The sequence below is a fragment of the Ranitomeya variabilis genome, chromosome 4, assembly GCF_051348905.1.
Source record: "Ranitomeya variabilis isolate aRanVar5 chromosome 4, aRanVar5.hap1, whole genome shotgun sequence".
Taxonomy (NCBI): Eukaryota; Metazoa; Chordata; class Amphibia; order Anura; family Dendrobatidae; genus Ranitomeya; species Ranitomeya variabilis.
Window position 1 is genome coordinate 241533086 of NC_135235.1, and position 24868 is coordinate 241557953.

General features: G+C 52.4%; 1 protein-coding gene across 2 annotated transcripts in view; it reads right to left on the minus strand.

Moving 5' to 3' along the window:
• Positions 1–4998: 4998 nt before the first annotated feature.
• The window catches only part of TRIM62 (tripartite motif containing 62), a 33706-nt gene continuing 13836 nt past the window's right edge, over positions 4999–24868 (minus strand). For both annotated transcript variants that reach the window (XM_077260481.1, XM_077260480.1), the window contains exons 4-6: positions 17580–17836; positions 17343–17458; positions 4999–5839 (exon numbers count right to left, since the gene is read on the minus strand). In XM_077260481.1, coding sequence (XP_077116596.1) covers positions 5289–5839; positions 17343–17458; positions 17580–17836 — 924 coding nt within the window. In that variant the 3' untranslated portion in view covers positions 4999–5288. The remainder of the gene's footprint in view (positions 5840–17342; positions 17459–17579; positions 17837–24868) is intronic.

Genomic DNA, 24868 nt, shown 5'->3' on the forward strand with positions numbered 1-24868 from the left:
AACTGTCAATCCATGTTTGTAGTTTATCTAATTGAATGCGGTTGCGGTCTTCAGTACGTGGGCCGAACCATACAGACTATGCATGCATGACTGAATAAACGTCGTCAAAATATTCGGAATGGTTTCTTGCTGCATAAGCCTGTCTAAGCATTTTTTAACTACACACCAAAAAACATGGAATCTCTTAAATTAACGATCATAGATTTTATTCCGGATACTGTGTCTGACCGTTATGGTAGTCTTATTAAAAGGGAAAGCTTCTGGATTTTCAAATTGGGCACGCTGGCTCCCGAGGGGTTAAATCTCACTATTGAGAAGGTTATTAGGTAACTCTTTTCTGAGCTAATTTTATATATATTTTTTTTATCATTTATTTTACATGACGTGTGTTTTATTTGTGTCTTGTGATGTTTTTAACTCTTTTAATGTAGGCATTTTGTCGTGTTGTTGTTTTATCATGTGACTTGTTTGATTGAATGTTACTTTTAATTGGTTGTATTGCCTTTAAATACCCGTTCCTGTCCACTCACAATAAACTTCCACCTGATGAAGACTGGGTACCGTCGAAACGCGTTGTGGTTTACACCAATATTCTTTCAGCGCTCCTGTGACCGTGCTTGTTTTTTCAAGTTTTATTCGCTCCTTCTAGAAGGTGCACGGTTGGAGCTGCGTTGAATCCTGCCTCCCTTTTTAACTCCCTCGCTGCTCCCAATAGACCGCTAGTTTCCTGACTTGCATAAAGTGAAATACTAGACCCAGTCTGGATATTTGTATGACACAAGCATTGACGAGATTCGTGCTCTACTTGGAATTCTGCTCTTGGGTGCTACGAAAAGCACAGCAAGCGTTTGGAAGAAAGATGGCACTGGAAGGCCAATTTGCTAAATTTATTACCAGATCATTCGTTGTCATTATGTTTTTACTAAAATCCAACCAGTTGCAGTTATTTTCTTTTTTATTGAATTTTAATACTTTTAGTTATGAGTAAAGCATTTTGGTATAAATTTCAGTTTGTGTTTTATAATGACAAATAAATCACTTCAAAGTTACGTTTGATTTCATAACTGTGTTCTGAAATGATGACAGAATAAAACTTGATTATTCTGAACAGCCAGCATGTTCATTTTAATGAAATATGACGATTTTGAGCCTGGGGTCATATAGACCCCATGGTACCAAAGTAGTGATTTTTTTCATGGTTCCACAGCAGGGTTAATAAACTGTGGCCTGTCTGTTTCGTTATGGGAGTTGGGAAGGCACTGTTTAAGATACACGGGTCTCCACAGTGTAATTGGGCTGGCAGCAGTCAAAATACATCGGCCGGCCCAAGCACTGCGATCCCTGGGAATTTGCCCATGGCCGCATAAAAGGACATCAAGGTCTGTAAATGGACCTGAGGTTCCCCACCCCTGCTGTAGAAGAACAAAGGAGGACAAACGAGCCAGGAAGACAGCCAGCAGAGTAGCTTGGAGGATGATAGAGGAGCCTGAAGAGGACACAGGAGTCTGAGGGGAAAAAGACTGAGAAGCCTGAAGGAGGGGAGGTCAGGAACAGGACAGAAGCCCCTGGAGGAAGACAACAGAGAAACCAGAAGTGAAGAAGAGCGGAACCTGAAGGGAGAAAGAGAAGTCTGAAGGAAGAGGACAGAGGGATTTGAGTGAAGAAGCGAAGAAGAGGACATAGGAGCCTGGAGAACAGGAGTCTTTAGGAAGAGGACAGAGGAGCCTGGAGTAGAAACCATGAAGAGGACAGAAGAGCCCGAATAATGAACCATGACAGAGGAGCACATGATTTTGAAAGCCATGAAGAGGACAGTGGAGTCTGAAAGGAGGAGGACAGGTAAGTTTGAAGTTAGAGGACTGAGTAATCTGAAGGAGCCATAATGATGACAGAGGAACCTGGTGGAAGAGAACAGAGGTGAATGAAGGAGCAGGACAGATGTGGCTGGAGAAAGAGGACTCTCAAGGAGGAGGACGGGATTCTGAAGGACGAGGAGTCTGGAGGTGGAGAACATGAGTCTGAAGAAGGAGCCATGAATAGGGCAGAAGAGTGAAAGAGGAGAACCGATTAGTCTGAAGGAGGAGCCATGAAGAGTATAGAGGAGTGTGGAGAGGGTAGGAGAGGGTATGGCTGTTGCTCTCTTGGAGAACACAAAAGTGCGTAGGGGAGTCGAGGAAGATAGTAGTCTGCCTGAAGTTCCACATATCAGACTCAGTTCATACAGTGCTGGATGCCAGGCACTTTGTCAGGGTTTCTGTTGGAACAACTGTATTCCATCAGGAACCCCAACATAGCCATTCACTTGAATGGAGCGGACATTCCCTGTGTGCACACTATGGCTCCGTCCTGGCCGTAAACAGAGAGAATTTCCTCCAGCACTTTTAAGTGCGGCGAGGGGTTACAGCTAATGCGTTTAATGAGCAGGGTTTTATGTGCACAGCCATAGAGCGGGTGTGAGGATGTCCACCTTATCTCCACCCCAAGGAGTGGTGTGGGGCTTAAGTAGCTGGCCTCCAGAGGCAGTAGTTCAGTGTCTGGAGAGGAATAGTGATGAGCGAGTGTACTCGTTGCTTGGGTGACCTCCGAGTATTTGTTAGTGTTCGGAGATTTAGTTTTCATCACGGCAGCTGAATGATTTACAGGTATTAGCCAGGCTGAGTACATGTGGGGGTTGCCTGGTTGCTAGGGAATCCCCACATGTAATCAAGCTGGCTAATAGCTGTAAATCATGCTGCTGAGGCGATGAAAACTTAATCTCCGAGCAGTTATAAATACTCGGAGACCACCCGATCAACGAGTACACTCGCTCATCGCTAGAGAAGAACACTCCAGGGAAGTGGTTGTGCTGGAACTAACCTGAACCCTGTGTTTTGCTAGCCATGAGCGGGAGGAACCCTGCTCTCCGAAGGACTGTGCTTTGTGCTATCATTTTGTTTTTCCCAGACGGCCATATTTGTTTTACTTCACCTTGGTTTATTAAACATATAATAAACCAAAGGAAGTTCTTAAAAAGACAGTGTTCTACCTACCTGTCTACCTCCATGTACAGCTGCGTGAGCTGATCCACCACAGCAAGTTTTCTAATAATCCATTATGAACATGCTGCCGACCACCTGACAAGTTAGTAAAAGGCTCTTTGGTTGCATAAAAGGATCTTTTGGTATGCTTTTACAGGAGATGTGGTGCTGAGAACAGGAGCCCAATTACTGATCATTGCGCTTCTGGAGCATGGTGTGCCATTAAATGACAGCTGGAGCATTATGGTGACAATCCCAGACCTGCCTGGAGAAATAGGCTATCACCTTATACCATGGGAACGGACCTTAAATAACATTTCATCCCATCAGGTCCTGGAGCTGAGAGCAAGTGGGACCCAGGATCTTTCCCCACCACGCGCTCTATCACCTCCATGTACAGGTGGAGAGTTACTTAGTGACATTCTGCTGCAGTAGGCGCAGGTGGAGACCAGAGCCTCCCGAGAACTCGGTGACAACATCTTAGAACACCGTGTACCACTCATTTTATTATGTCCCGGCATGGACGCTGCAGCCCCTATTTACATTCATTGCACCCATTACAGATGCCCAGGCATTAGGGCTACACTCATCCCACATACACTTGCTGCTCATGTTAGGGAGCAGCCGGTCATTCAGTTAGTGATGCCTTCTACTTCAGGAGTCCTCATAAAGGGCCAGTCCATTAACTAATGATACCCTCTAGTATAGGAGTGCTCTTAAAAGGCTGGTCCTTCAAATAATGAATAGTTTTATTTTTGCAGAGAAATTAGCTTGTAAACGGGAGATAATTATAACTACAAGGGGGCGTTACCAGACAGTCTCCTCTAGGGGTGTGCACTTTGTCCCCTGCATGCCATTGACCAATCATAAACAAGATATGTGATCCAAGGGAGACAGCACCGGCCCCAGTTTCTCCCCCTACTGTGTAGTATAGAGCAGAGTGTGATACAAACACTTCCAGATCTCTCAGGGTAGTCAGTGTGGGGGAAGGAGAATACAGTAAAGCTGAATGTGATTACAAACACTTCTAGATCGCTCAAGTCAGTCAGTGTGGGGGAAGGAGAATACAGCAGCAGGCCAGTCATTGTGGGGAAAAATACAACAGAACTTGATTACAAACACTTTCAGATCTCTCGGGTAGTACAGTGTATGGAGGGAGAATACAGCTGAGCTAAGTGTGATACAAACATTTCCAAATCTCTCAGGGCAGTCAGTGTGGGGTAGGAAGTGCACAGAAGAGCTTAATGTGACTACCAACACTTCCAGATCTTTTCTCGGCTGTCAGTGTGGGGGGAAGGAGAATACAGCAGAGCAGAGTCCGATTACAAACATTTCAAGATATATTCTCACAACAGTACCAGTGTGAAGAGGGGGAAAAGCTGACAGAAAATCTCCTGCAGACATATTTGCAGTCACAATCAGCTGTTCTGTATTCTCCATCCTCCACTCTGACTGCCCCGAGTTGGGATCTGGAAGTGTTTGTAATCACACTCAGCTCTGCTCTACACAGTAGGTGCAGACAGCACTTTCCTTTCTCACTTGAATGATGCCTTCTTCTTATGATTGGCTAATGTCATACAGGTATCCAGGGCCTCAGAGGAGACTCTCAGGTAATGCCCCCTTGGACTCATCATAAATTAACAGCTAAAGTTTACAAGTCTCCGCTCCACTACGGAGAGGAAATGACAAACAACTCTGCAGCGGCTGTCCTATCTCGTGGCCGGTATAACACGCTCATACTGGTGGAGGGTCCTCCTGGCCGGTCTTCTCAGCTACATAACAGACAATTTCAGTTCTTCATCGTTGATTGCTGTCCGTGAATAATTTACAGTGAGGAGACTGCAGATCCCATCCTAACTGTAAAGCCCAACCTGATCTAGTCCTGCTGACCCCGGTGACACACATTACCATTCACTGACAGTAATCAGAGATCTGGAAAACTGAGGAATCGATGGTCTGGCACCAGTGACGACGCTTCCTATCCAGGAGACCGTCCCTTTAATGGTGCAGCATAGCCATAGTATTCTGCTATGTGCGTATTGTGCTGCGTATGGATGTGTCGCTGACCGCTCCGGCCGTGGCATCACGCCTGCATGATATCCCTGCCCATTAATATGTTAGAATGATGCAGCTCACCGATGACACCGCTCACAACCAGCAATGACCTGAGCGGAGGTGGTCTGAGGCCAATCACCGAACTAACATTGTCAGGGAGGGGGTAAGTCATGAACGCTGCAGACAATCATGGGGGAAATATTGTGCGCGGCACCCTCATATCCGCACAGTGTTGATCCGCAGTGGTTGCACGTTCTTGCCGTTGGCATGGCTCTGCCCGGGGCTGAAGTACGAGCACAGTTTTCCAGGGAACTTTTCCCGGAAGGTGTAGAGCCAGGACATGTCGTCAGCGTTGTAGAAGATGAGGAGCCCCTTGTCGTAGTCCAGGTAGACCCCCACTTTCTCCAGTTTGCTCCTGACGTTGAGCCGCGTCCAGGGCTCGGTGCAGGCGCTGTAGCGATTCCCGTCGTGCATTACGATGCAGTAGAAGCCTTTCCCTGGCTGGATCTGGATACTTCCCTTCCGACTCACGGCTTCATGGGCCAGTCCAATCATCCACTGGGTTTTATCCGAGACCACCACTTCCCAGTAATGCACCCCCCCATCAAAGACCTGGGTGCCCAGCACTGACACCTCCACATCAAACCTCTTTGGGGAGTCCTGGAGCGGCTGGGGGTGAAGGTTACCATAGGCCACAATAGTACAGTCGTCTGAGAGGATCAGGCGCTGATGAGCGGTGACGGGATCCAGGGTGAGCATGGCCGGAACTGAAAAACAAGAATCAGGAATTCAACTGAGCCATGTGACCAGGAGAGACTGGGAACTTGCACCACCCAACCACAGAAATGGGAGAAACTCCGAGCACAAATGATAAGGTGGCCTCAGAGCAGGATCCACCCCCCAGGGTAACAGGAGGGGATCAGAGCAGGATCCACCCCCACAGGGCAACAGAAGGGGATCAGAGCAGGATCCACCCCCACAGGGTAACAGAAGGGGATCAGAGCAGGATCTACCCCCACAGGGTAACAGAAGGGGATCAGAGCAGGATCCACCCCCACAGGGTAACAAGAGGTGATCAGAGCAGGATCCACCCCCACAGGGTAACAGGAGGGGATCAGAGCAGGATCCACCCCCACAGGGTAACAGGAGGCGACCAGAATAGGATTCACCCCCACAGGGTAACAGAAGGGGATCAGAGCAGGATCCACCACCCCCCCCCCCCCAGTGTAACAGGAGGGGATCAGAATAGGATTCACCCCCACGGTAACAAAAGGGGATGAGAGGAGGATCCACCCCTCAGGGTAACAGGAGGGGATCAGAGCAGGATCCACCCCTCAGGGTAACAGGAGGTGATCAGAGCAGGATCCACCCCCGCAGGGTGACAGGAGGCGATCAGAATAGGATCCACCCCCACAGGGTAACAGAAGGGGATCAGAGCAGGATCCACCCCCACAGGGTAACAGAAGGGGATCAGAGCAGGATCCACCCCCACAGGGTAACAGGAGGCTATCAGAGCAGGATCCACCCCCACAGGGTAACAGAAAGGGATCAGAGCAGGATCCACCCCCACAGGGTAACAGGAGGGGATCAGAGCAGGATCCACCCCCCCAGGGTAACAGGAGGGGGTCAGAACAGGATCCACCCCTTCAGGGTAACAGGAGGTGATCAGAGCAGGATCAACCCCCACAGGGTAACAGAAGGGGATCAGAATAGGATCCATCCCCACAGGGTAACAGGAGGGGATCAGAATAGGATCCACCCCCACAGGGTAACAGAAGGGGATGAGAGGAGGATCCACCCCTCAGGGTAACAGGAGGGGATCAGAGCAGGATCCACTCCCCAGGGTAACAGGAGGGGATCAGAACAGGATCCACCCCCACAGGGTAACAGGGGGGGGATCAGAGCAGGATCCACCCCTGCAGGGTAACAGGAGGCGATCAGAATAGGATCCACCCCCACAGGGTAACAGAAGGGGATCAGAGCAGGATCCACCCCCACAGGGTAACAGAAGGGGGTTAGAGAAGGATCCACCCCCACAGGGTAACAGAAGGGGTTCAGAACAGGATCCACCCCCCAGCGTAATAGGAGGGGGTCAGAGCAGGATCCACCCCCACAGGGTAACAGAAGGGGATCAGAACAGGATCCACCCCCAGGGTAACAGGAGGGGGTCAGAGCAGGATTCAGCCCCACAGGGTAACAGGAGGGGATCAGAGCAGGATCCACCCCCACAGGGTAACAGAAGGGGATCAGAACAGGATCCACCCCCCAGGGTAATAGGAGGGAGTCAGAGCAGGATCCACCCCCACAGAGTAACAGAAGGGGATCAGAACAGGATCCACCCCCCAGGGTAACAGGAGGGGATCAGAACAGGATCCAACCCACAGGGTAACAGGAGGGGATCAGAAAATAATCCACCCCCAGGGTAACAGGATGGGATCAGAGAAGGATCCACCCCCCAGGGTAACAGGAGGGGTTCAGAGTAGGATCCAACCTGCAAAGTAACAGGATGGGATCAGAGCAGGATCCAACCCGCAAAGTAACAGGAGGGGATCAGAAAAGGATCCATCCCTCAGGGTAACAGGAGGGGATCAGAGCAAGATCCACCCCTCAGGGTAACAGGAAGGGATCAGAGCAGGATCCACCCCCACAGGGTAACAGAAGGGGATCAGAGCAGGATCCACCCCCACAGGGTAACAGTAGGGGATCAGAACACGATCCACCCCCCAGGGTAACAGGAGGGGATCAGAGCAGGATCCACCCCTCAGGTTAACAGGAGGGGATCAGAGCAGGATCCACCCCCAGGGTAACAGGAGGGGGTCAGAGCAGGATCCACCCACACAGGGTAACAGGAGGGAATCAGAACATGATCCACCCCCCCAGGGTAACAGGAGGGGATCAGAACAGGATCCACTCCCCCAGAGTAACAGGAGGGGATCAGAACAGGATCCACCCCCACAGGGTAACAGGAGAGGATCAGAACAGGATCCACCCCCACAGGGTAACAGGAGGGGATCAGAACACGATCCACCCCAACAGGGTAACAGGAGGAGATCAGAACAGGATCCACCCCCACAGGGTAACAGGAGGGGATCAGAACAGGATCCACTCCCTCAGAGTAACAGGAGGGGGTCAGAACAGGATCCACCCCCCAGGGTAACAGAAGAGGATCAGAACAGGATCCACCCCCCAGGGTAACAGGATAAAATCAGAACAGGATCCACCCCCCAGGGTAACAGGAGGAGATCAGAACAGGATCCACCCCCCAGAGTTACAGGAGGGGATCAGAACAGGATCTACCCCCCAGGGAAACAGGAAGGGATCACAGCAGGATCCAACCCGCAAAGTAACAGGAGGGGATCAGAAAAGGATCCATCCCCCAGGGTAATGGGGTCAGAGCAGGATCCACCCCACAGGGTAACAGGAGGGGATCAGAACAGGATCAACCCCCCAGGTTAACAGGAGGGGATCAGAGCAGGATCCACCCCCACAGGGTAACAGGAGGGCATCAGAACAGGATCCACCCCCCCACAGAGTAACAGGATGAGATCACAACAGGATCCACCCCCCAGGGTAACAGGAGGGGATCAGAGCAGGATCCAACCTGCAAAATGACAGGAGGGGATCAGAAAAGGATCCATCCCTCAGGGTAACAGGAGGGGGTCAGAGCAGGATCCACCCCCACAGGGTAACAGAAGGGGATCAGAACAGGATCCACCCCCCAGGGTAATAGGAGGGAGTCAGAGCAGGATCCACCCCCACAGAGTAACAGAAGGGGATCAGAACAGGATCCACCCCCCAGGGTAACAGGAGGGGATCAGAACAGGATCCAACCCACAGGGTAACAGGAGGGGATCAGAAAATAATCCACCCCCAGGGTAACAGGAGGGGATCAGAACAGGATCCACCCCCCAGGGTAACAGGAGGGGTTCAGAGCAGGATCCAACCTGCAAAGTAACAGGATGGGATCAGAGAAGGATCCACTCCCCTGGGTAACAGGAGGGGTTCAGAGCAGGATCCAACCCGCAAAGTAACAGGATGGGATCAGAGAAGGATCCACTCCCCAGGGTAACAGGAGGGGTTCAGAGCAGGATCCAACCTGCAAAGTAACAGGATGGGATCAGAGCAGGATCCAACCCGCAAAGTAACAGGAGGGGATCAGAAAAGGATCCATCCCTCAGGGTAACAGGAGGGGATCAGAGCAAGATCCACCCCTCAGGGTAACAGGAAGGGATCAGAGCAGGATCCACCCCCACAGGGTAACAGAAGGGGATCAGAGCAGGATCCATCCCCAGGGTAACAAGAGGGGATCAGAGCAGGATCCACCCCCACAGGGTAACAGTAGGGGATTAGAACACGATCCACCCCCCAGGGTAACAGGAGGGGATCAGAGCAGGATCCACCCCTCAGGGTAACAGGAGGGGATCAGAACAGGATCCACCCCTGCAGGGTAACAGGAGGTGATCAGAATAGGATCCACCCCCACAGGGTAACAGAAGGGGATCAGAGCAGGATCCACCCCCCAGGGTAACAGGAGAGGATCAGAACAGGATCCACCCCCCAGGGTAACAGGATAGAATCAGAACAGGATCCACCCCCCAGGGTAACAGGAGGAGATCAGAACAGGATCCACCCCCCAGAGTTACAGGAGGGGATCAGAACAGGATCTACCCCCCAGGGTAACAGGAAGAGATCAGAGCAGGATCCAACCCGCAAAGTAACAGGAGGGGATCAGAAAAGGATCCATCCCCCAGGGTAACGAGGGGGTCAGAGCAGGATCCACCCCACAGGGTAACAGGAGGGGATCAGAACAGGATCAACCCCCCAGGTTAACAGGAGGGGATCAGAGCAGGATCCACCCCCACAGGTTAACAGGAGGGTATCAGAACAGGATCCACCCCCCCAGAGTAACAGGAGGAGATCACAACAGGATCCACCCCCCAGGGTAACAGGAGGGGATCAGAGCAGGATCCAACCTGCAAAGTGACAGGAGGGGATCAGAAAAGGATCCATCCCTCAGGGTAACAGGAGGGGGTCAGAGCAGGATCCACCCCCACAGGGTAACAGAAGGGGATCAGAACAGGATCCACCCCCCAGGGTAATAGGAGGGAGTCAGAGCAGGATCCACCCCCACAGAGTAACAGAAGGGGATCAGAACAGGATCCACCCCCCAGGGTAACAGGAGGGGATCAGAACAGGATCCAACCCACAGGGTAACAGGAGGGGTTCAGAGCAGGATCCAACCTGCAAAGTAACAGGATGGGATCAGAGAAGGATCCACTCCCCAGGGTAAGAGGAAGGGTTCAGAGCAGGATCCAACCTGCAACGTAACAGGATGGGATCAGAGCAGGATCCAACCCGCAAAGTAACAGGAGGGGATCAGAACAGGATCCACCTCACAGGGTAACAGGAGAGGATCAGAACAGGATCCACCCCCAGGGTAACAGGAGGGGATCAGAACAGGATCCACCCCCTCAGTAACAGGAGGGGGTCAGAACAGGATCCACCCCCCAGGGTAACAGGAGGCTATCAGAGCAGGATCCACCCCCACAGGGTAACAGAAAGGGATCAGAGCAGGATCCACCCCCACAGGGTAACAGGAGGGGATCAGAGCAGGATCCACCCCCCCAGGGTAACAGGAGGGGGTCAGAACAGGATCCACCCCTTCAGGGTAACAGGAGGTGATCAGAGCAGGATCAACCCCCACAGGGTAACAGAAGGGGATCAGAATAGGATCCATCCCCACAGGGTAACAGGAGGGGATCAGAATAGGATCCACCCCCACAGGGTAACAGAAGGGGATGAGAGGAGGATCCACCCCTCAGGGTAACAGGAGGGGATCAGAGCAGGATCCACTCCCCAGGGTAACAGGAGGGGATCAGAACAGGATCCACCCCCACAGGGTAACAGGGGGGGATCAGAGCAGGATCCACCCCTGCAGGGTAACAGGAGGCGATCAGAATAGGATCCACCCCCACAGGGTAACAGAAGGGGATCAGAGCAGGATCCACCCCCACAGGGTAACAGAAGGGGGTTAGAGAAGGATCCACCCCCCAGGGTAATAGGAGGGAGTCAGAGCAGGATCCACCCCCACAGAGTAACAGAAGGGGATCAGAACAGGATCCACCCCCCAGGGTAACAGGAGGGGATCAGAACAGGATCCAACCCACAGGGTAACAGGAGGGGATCAGAAAATAATCCACCCCCAGGGTAACAGGAGGGGATCAGAACAGGATCCACCCCCCAGGGTAACAGGAGGGGTTCAGAGCAGGATCCAACCTGCAAAGTAACAGGATGGGATCAGAGAAGGATCCACTCCCCTGGGTAACAGGAGGGGTTCAGAGCAGGATCCAACCCGCAAAGTAACAGGATGGGATCAGAGAAGGATCCACTCCCCAGGGTAACAGGAGGGGTTCAGAGCAGGATCCAACCTGCAAAGTAACAGGATGGGATCAGAGCAGGATCCAACCCGCAAAGTAACAGGAGGGGATCAGAAAAGGATCCATCCCTCAGGGTAACAGGAGGGGATCAGAGCAAGATCCACCCCTCAGGGTAACAGGAAGGGATCAGAGCAGGATCCACCCCCACAGGGTAACAGAAGGGGATCAGAGCAGGATCCATCCCCAGGGTAACAAGAGGGGATCAGAGCAGGATCCACCCCCACAGGGTAACAGTAGGGGATTAGAACACGATCCACCCCCCAGGGTAACAGGAGGGGATCAGAGCAGGATCCACCCCTCAGGGTAACAGGAGGGGATCAGAACAGGATCCACCCCTGCAGGGTAACAGGAGGTGATCAGAATAGGATCCACCCCCACAGGGTAACAGAAGGGGATCAGAGCAGGATCCACCCCCCAGGGTAACAGGAGAGGATCAGAACAGGATCCACCCCCCAGGGTAACAGGATAGAATCAGAACAGGATCCACCCCCCAGGGTAACAGGAGGAGATCAGAACAGGATCCATCCCCCAGAGTTACAGGAGGGGATCAGAACAGGATCTACCCCCCAGGGTAACAGGAAGAGATCAGAGCAGGATCCAACCCGCAAAGTAACAGGAGGGGATCAGAAAAGGATCCATCCCCCAGGGTAACGAGGGGGTCAGAGCAGGATCCACCCCACAGGGTAACAGGAGGGGATCAGAACAGGATCAACCCCCCAGGTTAACAGGAGGGGATCAGAGCAGGATCCACCCCCACAGGTTAACAGGAGGGTATCAGAACAGGATCCACCCCCCCAGAGTAACAGGAGGAGATCACAACAGGATCCACCCCCCAGGGTAACAGGAGAGGATCAGAACAGGATCCACCCCCCAGGGTAACAGGAGGGGATCAGAACAGGATCCACCCCCTCAGTAACAGGAGGGGGTCAGAACAGGATCCACCCCCCAGGGTAACAGGAGAGGATCAGAACAGGATCCACCCCCCAGGGTAACAGGAGAGAATCAGAACAGGATCCACCCCCCAGGGTAACAGGAGGAGATCAAAACAGGATCCACCCCCCAGAGTTACAGGAGGGGATCAGAACAGGATCTACCCCCCAGGGTAACAGGAAGGGATCAGAGCAGGATCCAACCCGCAAAGTAACAGGAGGGGATCAGAAAAGGATCCATCCCCCAGGGTAACGAGGGGGTCAGAGCAGGATCCACCCCACAGGGTAACAGGAGGGGATCAGAGCAGGATCCACCCCCCCCAGAGTAACAGGAGGAGATCACAACAGGATCCAACCCCCAGGGTAACAGGAAGGGATCAGAGCAGGATCCAACCTGCAAAGTAACAGGAGGGGATCAGAAAAGGATCCATCCCTCAGGGTAACAGGAGGGGATCAGAGCAGGATCCACCCCTCAGGGTAACAGGAAGGGATCAGAGCAGGATCCACCCCCACAGGGTAACAGTAGGGGATCAGAGCAGGATCCATCCTCAGGGTAACAGGAGGGGATCAGAGCAGGATCCACCCCCACAGGGTAACAGTAGGGGATCAGAACACGATGCACCCCCCAGGGTAACAGGAGGGGATCAGAGCAGGATCCACCCCTCAGGTTAACAGGAGGGGATCAGAGGAGGATCCACCCCCAGGGTAACAGGAGGGGGTCAGAGCAAGATCCACCCACACAGGGTAACAGGAGGGGATCAGAACATGATCCACCCCCCCAGGGTAACAGGAGGGGATCAGAACAGGATCCACTCCCCCAGAGTAACAGGAGGGGATCAGAACAGGATCTACCCCCACAGGGTAACAGGAGAGGATCAGAACAGGATCCACCCCCCAGGGTAACAGGAGGGGATCAGAACAGGATCCACCCCAACAGGGTAACAGGAGGAGATCAGAACAGGATCCACCCCCACAGGGTAACAGGAGGGGATCAGAACAGGATCCACCCCCTCAAAGTAACAGGAGGGGATCAGAACAGGATCCACCCCCCAGGGTAACAGGAGAGGATCAGAACAGGATCCACCCCCCAGGGTAACAGGAGAGGATCAGAACAGGATCCACCCCCCGTGGTAACAGGAGAGGATCAGAACAGGATCCACCCCACAGAGTAACAGGAGGGGATCAGAACAGGATCCACCCCCCATGGTAACAGGAGAGGATCAGAACAGGATCCACCCTCCAGAGTAACAGGAGAGGATCAGAACAGGATCCACCCCCCAGGGTAACAGGAGAGGATAAGAACAGGATCCACCCCCCAGGGTAACAGGAGAGGATCAGAACAGGATCCACCCCCATGGTAACAGGAGAGGATCAGAACAGGATCCACCCCCCATGGTAACAGGAGAGGATCAGAACAGGATCCACCCCCACAGGGTAACAGAAGGGGATCTGAGCAGGATCCATCCCCAGGGAAACAGGAGGGGATCAGAGCAGGATCCACCCCCACAGGGTAAGAGTAGGGGATCAGAACAGGATCCACCCCCCAGGGTAACAGGAGGGGAAAAGAACATGATCCACCCCTCAGGTTAACAGGAGGGGATCAGAGGAGGATCCACCCCCAGGGTAACAGGAGGGGGTCAGAGCAGGATCCACCCACACAGGGTAACAGGAGGGGATCTGAGCAGGATCCATCCCCAGGGAAACAGGAGGGGATCAGAGCAGGATCCACCCTCACAGGGTAACAGGAGGGGATCAGAACAGGATCCACTCCCCCAGAGTAACAGGAGGGGATCAGAACAGGATCTACCCCCACAGGGTAACAGGAGAGGATCAGAACAGGATCCACCCCCATGGTAACAGGAGATGATCAGAACAGGATCCACCCCCCAGAGTAACAGGAGGGGATCAGAACAGGATCCACCCCTCAGGGTAACAGGAGAGGATCAGAACAGGATCCACCCCCCAGGGTAACAGGAGAGGATCAGAACAGGATCCACCCCTCATGGTAACAGGAGAGGATCAGAACAGGATCCACCCCCACAGGGTAACAGAAGGGGATCTGAGCAGGATCCAAACCCAGGGAAACAGGAGGGGATCAGAGCAGGATCCACCCCCACAGGGTAACAGTAGGGGATCAGAACAGGATCCACCCCCCAGGGTAACAGGAGGGGATCAGAACAGGATCCACCCCTCAGGTTAACAGGAGGGGATCAGAGGAGAATCCACCCCCAGGGTAACAGGAGGGGGTCAGAGCAGGATCCACCCACACAGGGTAACAGGAGGGGATCAGAACATGATCCACCCCCCCCAGGGTAACAGGAGGGGATCAGAACAGGATCCATTCCCCCAGAGTAACAGGAGGGGATCAGAACAGGATCCACCCCCCAGGGTAACAGGAGGAGATCTGAACATGATCCACCCCCCCCCCAGGGTAACAGGAGGGGGTCAGAACATGATCCACCCCCCCAGGGTAACAGGAGGGGATCAGAACAGGATCCACCCCAACAGGGTAACAGGAGGGGATCAGAACAGGATCCACCCCCCAGGGTAACAGGAGAGGATCAGAACAGGATCCACCCCCCAGGGTAACAGGAGAGGATCAGAACAGGATCCACCCCCCAGGGTAACAGGAGAGGATCAGAACAGGATCCACTCCCCATGGTAACAGGAGAGGATCAGAACAGGATCCACCCCCCAGAGTAACAGGAGGGGATCAGAACAGGATCCACCCCTCAGGGTAACAGGAGAGGATCAGAACAGGATCCACCCCCCAGGGTAACAGGAGAGGATAAGAACAGGATCCACCCCTCAGGGTAACAGGAGAGGATCAGAACAGGATCCACCCCCCAGGGTAACAGGAGAGGATCAGAACAGGATCCACCCCCCATGGTAACAGGAGAGGATCAGAACAGGATCCACCCCCCAGGGTAACAGGAGAGGATAAGAACAGGATCCACCCCCCCAGGGTAACAGGAGAGGATCAGAACAGGATCCACCCCCCAGGGTAACAGGAGAGGATCAGAATAGGATCCACCCCCCATGGGAACAGGAGAGGATCAGAACAGGATCCACCCCCCAGAGTAACAGGAGGGGATCAGAACAGGATCCACCCCTCAGGGTAACAGGAGAGGATCAGAACAGGATCCACTCCCCAGGGTAACAGGAGAGGATCAGAACAGGATCCACCCCCCATGGTAACAGGAGAGGATCAGAACAGGATCCTCCCCCAGAATAACAGGAGAGGATCAGAACAGGATCCACCCCGCAGGGTAACAGGAGAGGATCAGAACAGGATCCACCACCCAGGGTAACAGGAGAGGATCAGAACAGGATCCACCCCCCAGGGTAACAGGAGAGGATCAGAACAGGATCCACCCCCCATGGTAACAGGAGAGGATCAGAACAGGATCCACCCCCCAGAGTAACAGGAGGGGATCAGAACAGGATCCACCCCTCAGGGTAACAGGAGAGGATCAGAACAGGATCCACCCGCACAGAGTAACAGGAGGGGATCAGAACAGGATCCACCAGCACCAGAGTAACAGGAGGGGATCAGAACAGGATCCACCCCCCAGGGTAACAGGAGGGGATCAGAGCAGGATCCAACCCGCAAAGTAACAGGAGGGGATCAAAAAAGGATCCACCAGCACCAGAGTAACAGGAGGGGATCAGAACAGGATCCACCCCTCAGGGTAACAGGAGGGGATCAGAGCAGGATCCACCCCTCAGGGTAACAGGAGGGGATCAGAGCAGGATCCATCCCCAGGGTAACAGGAGGGGGTCAGAGCAGGATCCACCCCCACAGGTTAATAGGAGAGGATCAGAACAGGATCCACCCCCCAGAGTAACAGGAGGGGATCAGAACAGAATCCACCCCCCAGGGTAACAGGAAGGGATCAGAGCAGGATCCACCCCCACAGGGTTACAGAAGGGGATCAGAGCAGGATCCATTCCCAGGGTAACAGGAGGGGGTCAGAGCTGGATCCACCCCCACAGGGTAACAGGAGGGGATCAGAACCGGATCCACCCCCCAGGGTAAAAGGAGGGGATCAGAGCAGGATCCACCCCCACAGGGTAACAGAAGGGTATCAGAACAGGATCCACCCCCCCAGAGTAACAGGAGGGGATCAGAACAGGATCCACCCCCAGGGTAACAGGAGGGGATAAGAGCAGGATCCACCCCTCAGGGTAACAGGAGGGGATCAGAGCAAGATCCACCCCCACAGTGTAACAGAAGGGGATCAGAGCAGGATCCATCCCCAGGGTAACAGCAGGGGATCAGAGCAGGATCCACCCCCACAGGGTAACAGAAGGGGATCAGAGCAGGATCCATCCCCAGGGTAACAGGAGGGGGTCAGAGCAGGATCCTCCCCCACAGGGTAACAGGAGGGGATCAGAACAGGATCCACCCCCCAGGGTAACAGGAGGGGATCAGAGCAGGATCCACCCCCACAGGGTAAAAGGAAGGGATCAGAGCAGGATCCACCCCCCAGGGTAACAGGAGGGGATCAGAGCAGGATCCAACCCGCAAAGTAACAGGAGGGGATCAGAAAAAGGATCTATCCCTCAGGGTAACAGGAAGGGGTCAGAGCAGGATCCACCCCCACAGGGTAACAGGAGGGGATCAGAGCAGGATCCACCCCCACAGGGTAACAGGAGGGGATCTGAACAGGATCCATCCCCCAGAGTAACAGGAGGGGATCAGAACAGGATCCACCTCCCAGGGTAACAGAAGGGGATCAGAGCAGGATCCACCCCCCAGGGTAACAGGAGGGGATCAGAACAGGATCCACCCCCCAGTGTAACAGGAGGGGTTTAGAGCAGGATCCAACCCGCAAAGTAACAGGACCCCTTCTCTTAAGACCACCCATGCACATGGTGGGGGGTTCCCGCGGGCGACTTACCAGGGTGGATGTCTTGGAAGAGTGTCTTCCAGATGGTGTACTGCAGGGGCCCCATGTACTTGGAGGTGGGGAAGTCTTCATACGTCAGGTTGGTCTCATGGATTTTGCCTTTTAACCTGGAGACAGAAAACAAGATTGTAGAGATCGGATGGAGGGGCCTCAGCAGGAGCTTGGTCCTGGAGGTGATGGGAGCGGCCTTGCTGCAGGCTGTGAATGAGGAGGGTCTTCTCCGCTCACCTCTCGGACAGGGAGGAGATGCCGGCCAGGAAGGTGTGCTTGTCGCCCTCGGTCATTCGCTCCTGCAGTATCTGCACGCCCTCCTGCACCTTGCGCAGCTGCTGGCTGTACCGCTGCACCTTGTGCTCGATGTCCGTCAGGGTCCGGGCTGTGTCGGACTCCAGCTCTTCCAGCATGGCCTTCTGACGCTCCCTCAGCAGCCTATGGAGCCGCTCAAAGGCCTCGCTGATGGTGGCACGGAGACTCTTAGCGGAAGACTGAGCAGAAGAGGCAGAGATCAGAGGAGATTGGAGAGGGGGACTACAAGGCCCTGCACTCACTGGACACGGGCGATTACAAGCCCCAGCATTCACCTGACACGGGGGACTACAACCATCTAATATGTGTGGCAGATGATGGGAATATGTGGGTAGGGTGAAGTGGTTAGAAATGATGCTGAGAAGCCGACCTCTTACATTCCTATTTTACATCTGAGTTCTCTAAGGCTTCTTTCACACTAGCGTCGGCACGGGACTGTCACTATGCGTCAGCCCGATGTGCCGACCCGCGTTGTGAAAGTGATGCCTGACGTGGGCAGTGGAAGCAGTCTTACGACGCTTCCGCTGCCCCATTGTAATGTCCGGGGAGGAGGGGGCGGAGTTCCGGCCGTGCATGCGCGGTCGAAAATGGCGGACACGACACGCAAAAAAAGTTACATGTAACTTTTTTTGTGCCGACGGTCCGCCAAAACACGACACAACCGTCGCACGATGGTTGCGACATATGGCCATACGTCGCAATGCGTCGCTAATGTAAGTCTATAGGGAAAAAACGCATCCTGCAGACAAGTTTGCAGGATGCGTTTTTTTCTCCTAAACGACGCATTGCGACGTATTCAAAACGACGCTAGTGTGAAAGTAGCCTGACCTCACACAAGCTAGACTAATGTAGCAAAGAATGGACTGTCAGAATGTCACAAAGGAGAGCAAAAGAAAAGGAAGGCCGACCATAAAGTCTAATCATAATATGGTGAAAAATGAATAATACCGTATTTATTAATTGCAGTAATATACACGTAACAACAGGAACAACAAGTCAATGTGTACAAACAATTCATTAAAAACAAGGCCGCACATTTAGATACAAAAAATGGCCATAAATATTGTACTCCGACCAATAACACGGTGCCAGTCTCAGTGTAATGCTTACAAAAGTGATATGGATCTCACTCTCCTGCATGGCATCCTCCTAGGGAACTGAAAGAGTTAACAGAGGAAATTGCAGAACCACTAGCCAGAATCTAACAAAAATCCTGGAGAACAGGAGAAGTCCCAGAAGATTGGAGAAAGGCAAATGTTGTCCCTATCATCAAAAAAGGAAAGAAGATGGAGCCAGGAAATTACAGGCCAGAGAACCTTACTTCTATACCAGAAAATTACAGGCCAGTGAGCCTTACTTCTATACCTGGAAAGATCTGTGAACAAATTATTTAACAGCATGTATGTAAGTACTTGGATAAGAATACAGTAGTTAACCAGAGCCAGAATGGGTTTGTACCAAACAAGTCATGTCAGCCTAATCTAATTTCCTTTCATGATGAAATCACTGACTGGGTGGATCAGGGAATGTAGTATAGTATATCTCAACCTCAGCAAAGCATTTTGTGAGGGATGAGGGAGACTTCATTTTGGTTTTAGGAATTCAGGCCACATAGATTCAGGAGATCTCCCTCCACTCCGGAAATGTGGCCCCCACCCTTGGGAAAAGCACGCAGATTCCCACCAGAGCTGGACTTTTCTCAAATGGCCAGTGAATTGAAGGCCATGTGTTAATGACGGCAAAGAGGGGTAGAGCTAGGACCCTTGCTGTCTTTTGTGCAAGGTAGCCAACATCAAAGCAAACTCTAGACCAAACGTCACCGACACCTAGAGATGAATCATGAGAGTACCATGAAAGCTAGACTAAGCGTCATCGACATCTAAAGATGAATTATGAGCGTTCTGTGCATCACATGGTTATGTCCGGTATACCACCAGAATCCTGGGAGCCTCCTGCATGCACCCCCGCATCTCATATCTCTCTAGCTTTCCAGGATTCCGAGCTATCGAGACCGGTTCTCCAGAACCACTTAGCCAACTCGAGTTTGGACTCGTATCAGTCCAGCCCCAATGAACCCGTTGAGACATCAGTCGTCCCGTTTGGACCTCCCACTAGGAAGTTATGACTCATCTCAGATATTAGGAATTATTTCAGCTAGGAGGTCAAGGGAGGAGAATTCAGCCCAACCCAGAGGGGCGGTAGCAAATATGGGAGGGGGCGAGCTAAGGGTTATAAGCTGGCTACACACTTCCAGCCCCGTCTTCGTTCTGTCTTGGAAACCACGTCACGTTACGTATGGAGACCGTCTAGGAACTAAGGAAGTACCAGTGGACTCAGCGCTTCCCTGGCCCACATGCTATAAGACACGGTAACTTAACACATACAGCTAACTGCTATCCACAACCTGTACCCTAATTTTTATCTGTACTTCTGGCTGTAATATCTGTATATATTTGTAGTATCTAGTGCGCCTTTCGGCAATTAAAATATCAATTAATCTTGGACTTCTCTTTTATCTCGAAACCCGATTTTCCATGTCTGTGAGTCCGACTAGTACTTATACGCTACCTGGGGTTGGTTTCTGATCCCATATAAGCTTGATAACGGACTGGGCTTATATCTAATGAGGAACTGGTGGCAGCATACCGTTCTGGTGTTATTGTGGGGTTCTGGCAGTGATGGATCGGAGGTTTACATATATTCCTGGCATGGGACTGGTGATATATATCCCGCCCTCACTGCAGAGTGCCCCAATAACCAGTACGTGACAGAGCAGCCTCTCCAGTGACTACTTATCCTAGGTGCAGTTCCCTGACTGACCTGAGGGTAAGGGGGAGCCAGAGAGCTTCCACTGTGTAAGCTCCGTCACACATTGGTGACGGTGGGGTGTTATCCGTGTCCCCCCAGTTCTCTCGTGTTTCTGCTTTCGTTACACATTTGATAAAGTATGTCATACTATCCTTTATGAAAAAATGACCAAGTATAGGATTGACAAGGCTACAGATAGGAGGATTCATAACTGGCTCAGTGATCGTACTCAAAGAATGGTAATAAATAACTGCACATCCAATTGGAAAAGTGGTTCGAGTGGGGGCCCCAAGGCTCTGTCCTGGCCCCAGTGTTACAAGTGGGAACCACAAGGCTCTGTCCTGATCCCAGAGTTACTAGTGGGAACCACAAGGCTCTGTCCTATTCTGTCTTACAAGTGGGTAACACAAGGCTCTGTCCTGGCACCAGTGTTACTAGTGGGGACCACAAGGCTCTGTCCTGGCCACAGTGTTACAAGTGGGTAACACAAGGCTCTGTCTGGCACCAGTGTTACAAGTGGGTAACACAAGGCTCTGTCCTGGCCCCAGTGTTACAAGTGGGTAACACAAGGCTCTGTCCTGGCCCCAGTGTTACAAGTGGGTAACACAAGGCTCTATCCTGGCCCCAGTGTTACTAGTGGGTACCACAAGGCCCTGTCCTGGCTCCAGTGTTACAAGTGGGTAACACAAGACTCTGTCCTGGCCCCAGTGTTACAAGTGGGTAACACAAGGCTCTGTCCTGGCCCCAGTGTTACTAGTGGGTAACACAAGGCTCTGTCCTGGCCCCAGTGTTACAAGTGGGTAACACAAGGCTCTGTCCTGGCCCCAGTGTTACTAGTGGGTACCACAAGGCTCTGTCCTGGCCCCAGTGTTACTAGTGGGTACCACAAGGCTCTGTCCTGGCCTCAGTGTTACAAGTGGGTAACACAAGGCTTTGTCCTGGCCACAGTGTTACAAGTGAGTAACACAAGGCTCTGTCCTGGCCCCAGTGTTACTAGTGGGTACCACAAGGCTCTGTCCTGGCCCCAGTGTTACAAGTGGGGATCACAAGGCTCTATCCTGGCCTCAGTGTTACAAGTGGGTAACACAAGGCTCTGTCCTGGCCCCAGTGTTATTAGTGGGTAACACAAGGCTCTGTCCTGGCCCCAGTGTTACAAGTGGGGATCACAAGGCTCTATCCTGGCCTCAGTGTTACAAGTGGGTAACACAAGGCTCTGTCCTGGCCCCAGTGTTACAAGTGGGTAACATAAGGCTCTGTCCTGGCCCCAGTGTTACTAGTGGGTACCACAAGGCTCTGTCCTGGCTCCAGTGTTACAAGTGGGTAACACAAGGCTCTGTCCTGGCCCCAGTGTTACTAGTGGGTACCACAAGGCTCTGTCCTGGCCCCAGTGTTACAAGTGGGGACCACAAGGCTCTTTCCTGGCTCCAGTGTTACAAGTGGGTAACACAAGGCTCTGTCCTGGCCCCAGTGTTACAAGTGGGGACCACAAGGCTCTGTCCTGGCCTCAGTCTTACAAGTGGGTAACACAAGGCTCTGTCTGGCACCAGTGTTACAAGTGGAGTACCACAAGGCTCTGTCCTGGCACAAGTGTAACTAGTGGGGACTACAAGGCTCTGTCCTGGCCCAGTCCTACAAGTGAAGTACCACAAGGCTCTGTCCTGGCCCAAGTGTTACAAGTGGGGACCACAAGGCTCTGTCCTGGCCCAAGTGTTACAAGTGGGGACCACAAGACTCTGTCCTGGCTCCAGTGTTACTAGTGTGGACCACAAGGCTCTGTCCTGTCCCCAGCGTTACTAGTGGGGACCGAAAGGCTCTGTACTGGCCCAAGTGTTCAACATTTTTATAAATGATCTGGATAAGGGAACTGAAGGTAAACTAATCAAATTTGCAGACAATGTAAGGCTAGGAGGGATAGCTGATACTAGAGAACACAGAGAAACAATTCAGAAGGCTCTAGAGAAGCTTGAACAATGGGCAGCAACTAATACAATGGTGTTAAGAGGGTGAAATGCAAGAGTTTACATCTGGACAAGAAAAATGAAAATTACATCTACAGAATGGAAGGAATAGAACTAAGCAACAGAACGAGTGAAAACGACCTGGGTATTCTAATATATCACAGACTGCACAGGAGTCAACAGTGTGATGCAGCAACAAAAAAGGCAAACACAGCTCTGGGATCTAATAAGAGAAGCATAGAGTCTAGATCACGTACAATAATTATCCCCTCTACTCCTCCTTGGTCAGGCCTCATCTGCATACTGTGTCCAGTTCTGGGATGTAATAAGATAAGCATAGAGTCTAGATCACATTAAGTAATTATCTTCTCTACTACTTCTTGGTCAGGCCTCATCTGGATACTGTGTCCAGTTCTAGGATGTAATAAGAGAAGCATAGAGTCTAGATCACGTGAAGTAATTATCTCCTCTACAATTCCTTGGTCAGGCCTCATCTGGATACTGGGTCCAGTTCTAGGATGTAATAAGAGAAGCATAGAGTCTAGATTACGTGAAGTAATTATCTCCTCTACAATTCCTTGGTCAGACCTCATCTGGATACTGGGTCCAGTTCTGGGCTCCACATTATATAAAAGACATTGGAAAACTGGAGCAAGTTCAGAGAAGAGCGACCAGGATGGGGAGCGGACTGCAAAGTATGTCCTACGAGGAACAGTTAGAGGATCTGGGAATGTTTAGCTGTAAAAAAGAAGAAGGCTAAGAAGAAACTTAATAGCTGTCTACAAATATCTGAGGGGCTGTCACAGTGTAGAGAGGTCGTCATTATTCTCATTTGCACATGGAAACACGATAAAGCAATGCAAGAAAACTGAAAGGGGGAAGATACAGATTACTGTATATACTCGTGTATAAGCCGAGTTTTTCAGCACATTTCTTTGTGCTGAAAACGTCCCCCTCGGCTTATACATGAGTCAATTGACCCAGAAAGACGGCGGGGAGGGAGCAGCGGGTCACAGAGGCAGGAGCCGGCGGCTGTGGCTAAAGCCTGTGCCGCTGGTAAAGAGAAATGAATATTAATTTCCCTTATAGCGCGCACAGTTACATCCGCCGGCTCCCAGCAGCTGTAAAAAAAAACAAAACAAGCTTCTACTTACCTTCCTGTGCGCTCTGGCAGCATCTCGTTCTTTCGGGCGCCAGCAGCTCTTCCCGCAAAGCGATCATATGGCCCCACTCATTAAGGTAATGAATATTCACGACGATCGCTCTGCCGCAAGAGCTGCTGGCGCCGGAACGAGATGCTGCGAGGGGGCGCGCAGGAAGGTAAGTAGGAGTTTTTTTTTTTTTAATGGGAACCATGCATACAAGGTCAGTGAAGGGGGAGTCATGCATACAAGGACAGGGAGTGGGAGCCGCCATGCATACAAGGACAGGGAGGGGGAGCCGCCATGCATACAAGGACAGGGAGGGGGAGCCATGCATGCAAGGACAAGTGAGCCATACATACAAGGACAGGGACCAGTGAGCCATGCATACAAGAACAGGGACTGGTGAGCCATGCATACAGGGACAGGGAGGGGGGAGCCATGCATACAAGGACAGGGAGGGGGAGTCATGCATACAAGGACAGGGACCAGTGAGCCATGTATACAAGGACAGGGGGAGTCATGCATACAAGGACAGGGACCAGTGAGCCATGCATACAAGGACAGGGAGGAGGAGCCATACATACAAGGACAGGGACCAGTGAGCCATGCATACAAGGACAGGCAGGGGGGAGCCATACATACAAGGACAGGGACCAGTGAGCCATGCATACAAGGACAGGGACCAGTGAGTCATGCATACAAGGACAGGGAGGGGGAGCCATGCATACAAGGACAGGGACCGTGGGGCCATGCATACAAGGACAGGGACCGTGGGGCCATGCATACAAGGACAGGGAGGCGGAGCCATGCATACAAGGACAGGGACCGGGGGCCATGCATACAAGAACAGGGATGAGGGGACAATACATACCCGGCTTATACTCGAGTCAATACCTTTACCTAGTTTTTTGTGGCAAAATTAGGTGCCTCAGCTTATACTCGAGTATATACCGTAGATATTAGAAGGGTGACAGTGAGGGCGATCAATCAGTGGAACAGGCGGCCACGAGAGGTGGTGACTTCTTCAATGGAAGTCTGCAGGGGGGGGGGGGGTTGCACACAAAGATCCTGGGGGTCCCTTCCAACGCTATCAGTCTAGGATTCTATTTATCAGACACCTTGCATCTATGGAGGCCAGTCCTCTGAACACATGGCGATCTGCACGCTGGATAGTCACAGACAGGGCTGTGGAGTCGGTAGGCTAAATCTCTGACTCCAACTCCGACTCCTCGATTTCCATGACTCAGACTCCTCGACTTCCATGACACCGACTCCTCGACTTCCATGACACCGACTCCCC